Below are 8,688 nucleotides of genomic sequence, written 5' to 3' on the forward strand. Positions count from 1 at the left end.
GTCTATCTCTGTCGTTTTATTCATATAGCCTGCATAGTTGCTCGAAAACCTATTGTTTGGACAATTTTGGACACTTTAGCGAAAAAACAAAATATATAGAAAATTATGTGTCTAAACACTTTTTGTCTTCGTTTTCTAACCTAATCAAATTACGTTTGATTGTCATTTGCTCTTTTTTCAAGGTTAAAAGTTATTTTACCTGGGTCCTATGTGACACTGTTCTTGATTCTGAGACTTTTTTTCCCCCTTATGGAAAAAGGTGGAGTTTCCAAAAATGAAAGACCCCTCTGTGTGCACCTTGGACCTCCGCCCGTGTCTTGGACGTGCCATTCCTCAGTCCTCATGTCTGGTCACATTATAGTCTATAAATCCTGAATTTGACTGCACGTATCTTTTATGATTAAGATACAATTGAACGTCTAGTTATGTCGAAGGGCTGAGTCGTGGTTTGGACTTCAGACTCAGACAGACTCAGATATAAAGCTACAACACACTAACATCTGCGCACTCTTGAGTCAGAGATGGACACCTGGGCTTTTCTAAGCATTCTGCTAGCGATCACGCATTATGATGGTAAGAAACATTTTAAGTTAATATGAAGGGGAAAACGTGATTTCTATCTCTGTGTTTAATTATTATAACTAAGAAATGCATGTTTTTAATTATGTAAACAACGGTATGAATCTGAGATTTTTTTGGAGATGTAGGTGGAAGGCTAAAAATAATGGTGATAATATTATAAATAACTTCGTCCAGTGTCAGGGCAGAGTACGATAAGATGGTGCACTATTTCTCCTGCGGAGGAGTCCAAATGTAAAGCAATGGCTCAGGCCTTCACCAGTGCTGCAATTCGACCAGCGCTACAGTGCGTCCGCGTCTCATCTAAAGCCGATTGCGCTCAAAAACTAACCGTAAGTCTCCGTTTGTTTGTTTGTCTGTCTATCTGTCAAAGTAAGGTTCCCATAATGTGTGCAACATGATAAAATGGAATGTTCCTAACAACAACGAAGTAAAATAAAAATAAAAAAAGGTTTTGAAACATTTAAAAAACATTTAAAATCTATCTTATCTATCATCTACAATATTTGTTTTACTGTGACGCAAATGTGCATGTGATAAATTTAATTTTACTTGTGGCAGTCCAAATAGTGTTTATTTTTTTATTTTTTTGAGAAAATCATGGTTGTATTTTAAGAATTTTGTTTTGCTTAAACATTAAAATTCTCAATTGTATCACTTTTATAGAACAAAAAATATCTGTAACTTTATCTGGAAAAAAATAGTTGTGCCTAACTGTGTTTACATATTTATAATATTCACGTTGAAATTATTGACAACATTTTTTTTTTAATATAGTTATGTTTATGGGGGTTGTAGCATCACAGAAAACTCCAAGGTTCAGATTAAGAAGCTTTTCTGCCACACAGAGAATTTATCAAAATCATACAATGATAATATGTCCCTGCTCAGCGCGCTTTGTAGTCTTTTGTCTGTTCATTTTATTTGCAAAGTACACTGAAATCATTTTCTTTACGTAGAATGTTCAATAATTAAGTTGCAATATTGCTTTTGACAGAAAAAAGAAGTTGAAGCCTTTTCAGCTAGTGCTAACGAAATATACGACATTGGCAAGCATGCCAGGTTCAAAATTGCAGCTGGAGAATCTGGAGCAGATGGTATGTTCTTCTTTTAGAGCTGTAGATACCAGATTATGCAAGTTGAACCTCTGAACTCTGCCTTTGAAATGAAAAGCAGTGATTAAGGATATAATTAAGTGTCAACAGCAACATTAGATTGATTATTAACGAATGATGGCTGTATCTGTATTTGATTACTTTACAAAAACAATATAATAAAAGTTATAAGTAGTGATGTTATGGACTATGCATTGTTTTATATGGCAATGCAACTAGTCATTAAAAAACAATTAGTCAACAAAGTTTTACAACTGTTCTTCTCTTAACGGCCACAGGGAAAGGAATAACATACTACGGTGTTGCTGTGGTTAAAAGGGCAAATTCAGCCATCAACATCAACAATCTGAAGGGGAAGAAGTCTTGTCACACTGGCAAGCACCGCACAGCTGGCTGGACTGTCCCTCTGGGGTATTTGATTGACAGTGGAATGATGTCAGCCATGGGCTGCAACATCCCTCAAGGTACTCCACTGCTCTTGGTGCAGCACATCTTAAATTGTCAGACTGTCTTTTTCAGATGAAAAAGTATCTTGTGGCTTATCTTGGCTTTTTAGGGGTTGCTGACTTCTTTAACGCCAGCTGTATCCCGGGGGCTAAAGATGACCCTGCGTCCCTGTGTCAGCTGTGTGTGGGAGATAAAACAGGAAACTATAAGTGTGACGAAAGCATTGAAGAGCAGTATTATGCATATAATGGATCATTCAGGTACCATATTTATTAAAAAAATTAAAATCATACTATACTGAAACATAGCTGGTGCAGTTACAGCTTGGAAAATGAGAAATATTCTCAGTGTGTCACTTAACTGTTGTTTTGGACTTCACAGGTGCTTGGTTGAGAATGCAGGTGATGTCGCCTTTGTGAAGCACACAACTGTAAGCGAGAATACTGATGGTAAATGTGCTATACTCACCTTAATATAATTCATTATATTAATAATAATATAATTAATTAATATAATAGTAATATTGGGGAAGTCGTGGCCTAATGGTTAGAGAGTCGGACTCGTAACCCAAAGGTTGCGGGTTCGAGTCTCGTACCGGCAGGGATTGTAGGTGGGGGGAGTGAATGTACAGCTCTCTCTCCCACCTTCAATACCACGACTGAGGTGCCCTTGAGCAAGGCACCGAACCCCCAACTGCTCCCCGCAGCAAAAATGGCTGCCCACTGTTCCGGGTGTGTGTTCACGGTTTGTGTGTGTTCACTGCTGTGTGTGTGCACTTTGGATGGGATAAATGCAGAGCACTAATTCCGAGTATGGGTCACCATACGTGGCCACATGTCACTTCACTGGTATAACATAAAGTATAATTAATCTTAATTAAAAAATAAACGTAATTAAAATGCTAAAAAAGCATAAAATCAAGATGCAACATGAAATCATATACACATGCATATACACATATAAATGTAAATAGATACAGTATATTACCATGGCAGCAGATTATCAGATTCATTTACAAATCAAAAATAATTCCTCAGTTTCTGTTAATAGTATAATATAGTTAATATTATGGTTAGAGCGTCTTTGCACAGCAAGAGTATGTTTGTGATTCTAAGCAAATAAAGCGAAAGAAAGCACACATTATAGTTATAGGGTTATAGTTCTAATATGCTAAGAAGTATAGTAATTATACAGGAAGTGGGATAAGTGATAGATTATCATCTGTATATGAATTAATAATAAATCTTTTAACTTGGTGTCTCAGGTCAGGGCGAATCATGGGCTCAAGGCTTGCACTCTGAGGACTATCAGCTCCTGTGTCGGGACGGCACCCGCAGTCCAGTCAGAGATTATGAGAAATGCCATCTTGCTCGAGTCCCATCGAGGGGGATTGTTGTCCACACTGACATCAGCAGTTCAGTGGTTTACAACATGTTGCGTGAGGGACTGGTATGATCCTTTAGTAACACTGGAGGAGTTTTGACTTTTTTGAAATTGTCATTTATTAGGATTATGTAATAGAGTAAATACAAATTGTACATTTTATTTCAATGGGATGGTTTCATTTAAATGTGTTTGTGTGTGTGTTTCTCTTTAGCAAAAGTCTGGGTTCCCCATGTTCTCCTCAGCAGGCTTTGATGGAACAAACTTGTTGTTCAGTGACGCTTCAACCACATTTATCCAAGCTGGAAATGAAAACTACATCGAATGGATGGGCCAATACTATTACATACTGAGAGCTATGGACTGCTTAGAGTCAGGTGTGCATCTTTGCATCTTCATCAAACAATCACAAATTTTAATTTGAAATGCAGCAACACTATGCATGCTATTTTATTTCTTTACATTGTGCTCAAAGTCTGTGTTTCTCTGTGATGGGTGTGTGTAGATGTTCCCTCTCAACTACGCTGGTGTGTCCTGTCTCATGGAGAGCAGCAAAAATGTACAGACATGGCTGTGGCTTTCAAAAGCAAAAATTTGATTCCTGATATTCAGTGTATCTATGGTGCATCTGTGGAGGACTGTATGAAGAAAGTACAAGTATGACAATCAAGAGATATTTAAATACCAAACTCTCTTATTCATACCTGTTCACACCAAAAACGATAACTATAATGATAACTATATCATACACACCAACGCATGATATTCTGTTTATTATAAGCCTGCACTGCTGTTATGTCGTCTGTCAGTTTAAATGCACAAGTTCTTTAGATGGATTCTGGCTGTCGATATTTTAATAATTCTTCATTTGAAAAAAGAATAAATAAAAATAAATCTGAAAGTGATTCCAACAATATCGTTCATCTAAGCCTTTACACTGTAGTTGAGGTGTGGACTCTGCTATTCTTTTAAATTCAGAACGATTTTTAAAACTATATCTTTATCGTTATCATTAGTTATTGTCCTTGATGTGAACAAGCCTTTATACTCATAGTTTCCCTTACTAAAATCTGTAATACATCACAACAGTCAAGTTCCGAGACTATTCCATTAATTTTCACCATGGAGAAACAGATTTGTATAAACCCAAGGCCGCTGAAAAAATGGGCTCTTTTCCTCCAGAACAAGGAAGCTGATGCCATCACTCTTGACGGAGGTTACATCTACACAGCGGGGAAGAGTTTTGGTTTGATACCTGCTGTTGGGGAGAGCTATACAGGTAAAGTGAAAGTGACGTGACATGTGGCCAAGTATGGTGACCCATACTCGGAATTAGTGCCCATCCAAACCCATCCAAAGTGCACACACACACACCGTGAACACACACCGGGAGTGGGCAGCCATTTTTTGCTGCGGCGCCCGGGGAGCAGTTGGGGGTTCGGTGCCTTGCTCAAGGGCACCTCAGTCGTGGTATTGAAGGTGGGAGAGAGCGCTGTACATTCACTCCGGTGGAAGAGAGCGCTATACATTCACTCCCCCCACCTACAATCCCTGCCGGTACAAGACTTGAACCCGCAACCTTTGGGTTACGAGTGCGATTCTCTAACCATTAGGCCACGACTTCCCCCATACAGGGAAAGAGCCATACACTGTCCATGTACTTTGACTTAACCAATATGCTTCCATGCTTTTTATTTAAAATGATTGAATATAGTATAAAGTAGACATTTAAAAAGTGAAAGGACATTTTAGAAAAAAAGAAAGCATAACAAAAAGTAAATAAATAAAAACGTCTAGTTCATTATATCATTCATTATATTAATACATATGTATAATTAATCATCATTCATTATATTAATACATATGTATAATTAATACATATTAATTCATTATATTATACATTAATAATTCATAATACATTTATGAAGTCACTTGAGTATAGTACAAAGTAAACATTCAAAATGTGCTCACTGGGTAACTGTTTTGTGTTTGGGAAAGATTTTCAGCAGCTGTTTTATTCATAAATGATGATTCATTTTCACAAGCCATTGTGATTCTCTGTCTTAGGAGACACTGACGGAAGTATTTATTATGCTGTGGCTGTGCTGAGGAGGAGCAACAGAGACATCCAGAGATTCAGTGACCTCAAGAGCAAGCGCTCCTGTCACACAGGTTTTGGAAGGACTGCAGGCTGGAACATTCCCATGGGTCTGCTAATAGAAAAAGGCATCATCAGACCGCAGACATGCCAAGTGGCCCAAGGTAGGACATGTAGTGCACACATACCATTGGGGTCCTAAAATCTAAAACGACACTGAAAAGCTTTCAGCTTTTTACTCAAATTGTTATTTGTAATTTGAATCAGTTATCACAAATGTCCACTATTTCCCACAAAGAAAAAAGGTCACATACTGAACTGAAAGTAGTATGTTGTTCTGCTATATAAATAGCAAAATCATTGTAATGAGAGTGTGATTCTGCCTTTAGCGGCTGGGGAGTTCTTTGAATCAGCCTGTGTACCTGGAGCCAATCAGAAAGGTTTCCCCAGTAACCTGTGTGAGCAGTGCATTGGAGACTCCAGTGGTCAGAACAAGTGTGAAAAAGGAAAGGACCTATACGATGGTTACGATGGAGCCTTCAGGTAATCCACTATACTGCACAAAAGATCTGAAAGATTTGGTGCTAATTTGTGTTTTACCAATTGAGTATTGCATAACAACTAAATATTTTAGCATGGTCTGTGTTTATATTTGCAGGTGCCTTGTTGAAGATCATGGTGATGTGGCCTTTGTCAAACATTCCACTGTATTCCAGAACACGGATGGTAAAAAGTTCTCTGTTGCTTTAAGCCATTTTTAATAATAATAATAATAATAATAATAATAATAATAATAATAATAAAAGACTTTAAACATATTTATAGAGCTGTTCAGTCATTTGTAATGTTAATTTGTAGGCCAAATCAGAGGGGTAATTTGCCATGGATTCCCTCAGGAATTTTCAATAATAATAATAATAATACTACTAATAATAATAATACATTTTATTTTTATAGCACCTTTTGTTTAAAAAAATGACCTCACAGGTCAGAATATAAAGAAAAAAAAATATATAAAAAGTAAATAAATAAAAAAATTAACTATAAAATAAGACAATAGCGTAAACAAAAGCATAGAATTATAAAAGAGGAAATATGTTAATAGTTTCTAATAAATTTTGAATTAAACAACAACAACAAGTAATAGTAGTAATAATAGTAATAATAATAATAACAACATAATAATAATGACTAAGAAACTAAATGTAATAATTAAAAGCTAATTTTAAAAGATGTCCTCACATGATCTTTAAAAAAATGTGAATGGCTAGAACTAGGTCTATAATTTATATTTCAAATTTTTAGAATAGCAGTTTTTGATTTATGAGTCAAATAAGGTGCTGTATGTGATTAACAATACGTGTGAGAGAAAACTAAGAAAAAATGAAAACTACTATTCAAAAAACACAAAAGAAATTCCAGAGAAAAACCCATGGCTTGAAAATGCTCATTCTTGTCTGGGTTTAGGACTATAAACTGAAAAGTTCACTTATGCATTTTACATACAGCAAGCAGACCATTACTTTGTGTGTAAAAGTCTCTAGTAGTTCTCTCATGTCAGACTTGTTATTTCCAGGAAACAATACAGATTTTTGGGCGGTACACCTGGATTCCCGTGAATTTCAGCTGCTTTGTTCTCAGGAGTCTCGTGCTGAAGTCACTCAGTACACTAAGTGCAACCTGGCCCGTGTCCCTTCTCACGCTGTTATGATAAGACCCGATACCAACCACCACGTCATCTTTGGCCTCCTGGACAAAGCCCAGGTAAATCCAAATGTCATTTTTCAGGGTCATTTGAAAATGGACTTGTTTTTATGACTTTTTGGTTTGCATCTTTCAGAATTTCTTTGGAGTTAATGCTGCCTCAGGCTTCAATATGTTTGACTCCAAACCCTATGAGGGATCCGACCTGATTTTCAAGGACTCAACTATCACTTTAATTGGCGTGGGAGAGAGGAAGACTTATGAGGAGTGGCTTGGCCAGAGCTACCTGGATGCCGTAATAGCCATGGAGTGTTCAGCTTCATCAACAGGTACTGGCAATCTGCATGTAGGCCTGCATATAAATGTGTGTATGTGTGTCTTCTCATGTCTCTTTCACTATCTTTAATTCTATTGCTCTCTACTAGTCTCTTGTTTGTTTAGATAATAAAAAAAAATAAAAATTAAAATAAATTCTTAAAAAAAATAAAAATCAATAAATAAAACATGAGCACAAACAAATAAAAAAAAAAAAGAAAGGAAGAAATAATGCTAATAATGTTTCATTAAAAAAGAAAAAAAAAGAAATTATTTTAAAGAATTAAAAAGAAGAGATTCAAAGGATAATCAGAAGGCTGAATCCTGACTGACAGAGGAGGAGCTGGGGATGGAGGAGGGTAATTAGCTATTGAGCAATGCGAAAACTGCTGATAATACTGAGGGACCTTATATATGAATGCTTAGATAGGTGTCGTATTCCTATAGGTAGATGGGGATCAGCTGAGAGTCAACTGATGTGAGCTTGACTAACGTGACCTGCCAGAACTAACGCTATACGCTTGATTTCTCTTACAGTGTTTTCCTCATCCTCACTATTGCTGATGTCCATTATGAGCTTCCTAGTGTCTCTGTTGGCTTTGTAGCGGGTCTGCCAGCCACAGCAGGGGTCCCGGCGACTTCATCCCTTCTTGACTCTGACCTTCATACACATGCTGATATTTCTATTATTTAGATGATTCAAGTTCAAATAAAACGGCTAAATCTAAAACTACAATATGCTTAAGCAATAGCAATGCCTTTTATCTGGGATTGTAATGGTACATAGTACATAGTACGCTTCTAGTACGGCTGATAAGATAAGTGGGTCTAGGACAATTTTGAGGACTGTCTTAAATTGCTCCGGGTGTGTGTTCACAGTGTGTGTGTGTTCACTGCTGTGTGTGTGCACTACGGATGGGATAAATGCAGAGCACTAATTCCTAGTATGGGTCACCATACTTGGCCACATGTCACGTCACTTTCACTTTTTTTCACTTTCAAATTAGGAATTGCAAAGAGTTGGCTAAAGTATTTCTTTAAACCAAG

The 8,688-nt window shown here is 36.8% G+C and overlaps 1 protein-coding gene across 1 annotated transcript; it reads left to right on the top strand.

Moving 5' to 3' along the window:
• Window positions 1-444: 444 nt before the first annotated feature.
• On the top strand, window positions 445-8,479 carry LOC107739178 (melanotransferrin-like). Its single transcript, XM_016551207.1, has 16 exons — window positions 445-570; window positions 757-911; window positions 1,577-1,676; window positions 1,973-2,158; window positions 2,251-2,401; window positions 2,523-2,590; window positions 3,406-3,590; window positions 3,739-3,901; window positions 4,030-4,181; window positions 4,707-4,803; window positions 5,592-5,786; window positions 6,012-6,165; window positions 6,281-6,348; window positions 7,199-7,386; window positions 7,463-7,655; window positions 8,179-8,479. The coding sequence occupies exons 1-16, from the start codon at window positions 522-524 to the stop codon at window positions 8,244-8,246; spliced, it is 2,172 nt and encodes a 723-aa protein (XP_016406693.1). The 5' UTR covers window positions 445-521; the 3' UTR covers window positions 8,247-8,479.
• The last annotated feature ends 209 nt before the right edge of the window (window positions 8,480-8,688 follow it).

The sequence above is a fragment of the Sinocyclocheilus rhinocerous genome, unplaced genomic scaffold, assembly GCF_001515625.1.
Source record: "Sinocyclocheilus rhinocerous isolate Xijiao unplaced genomic scaffold, SAMN03320098_v1.1 scaffold1182, whole genome shotgun sequence".
Lineage (NCBI taxonomy): Eukaryota > Metazoa > Chordata > Actinopteri > Cypriniformes > Cyprinidae > Sinocyclocheilus > Sinocyclocheilus rhinocerous.

Coding starts and splice junctions, on each gene's coding strand:
- LOC107739178 (XM_016551207.1), top strand. CDS start 522: ATGGACACCTGGGCTTTTCTAAGCATTCTGCTAGCGATCACGCATTAT. Junction 2,159..2,250: donor GGGCTGCAACATCCCTCAAG/GTACTCCACTGC, acceptor TTGGCTTTTTAG/GGGTTGCTGACTTCTTTAAC. Junction 6,349..7,198: donor TGTATTCCAGAACACGGATG/GTAAAAAGTTCT, acceptor TGTTATTTCCAG/GAAACAATACAGATTTTTGG.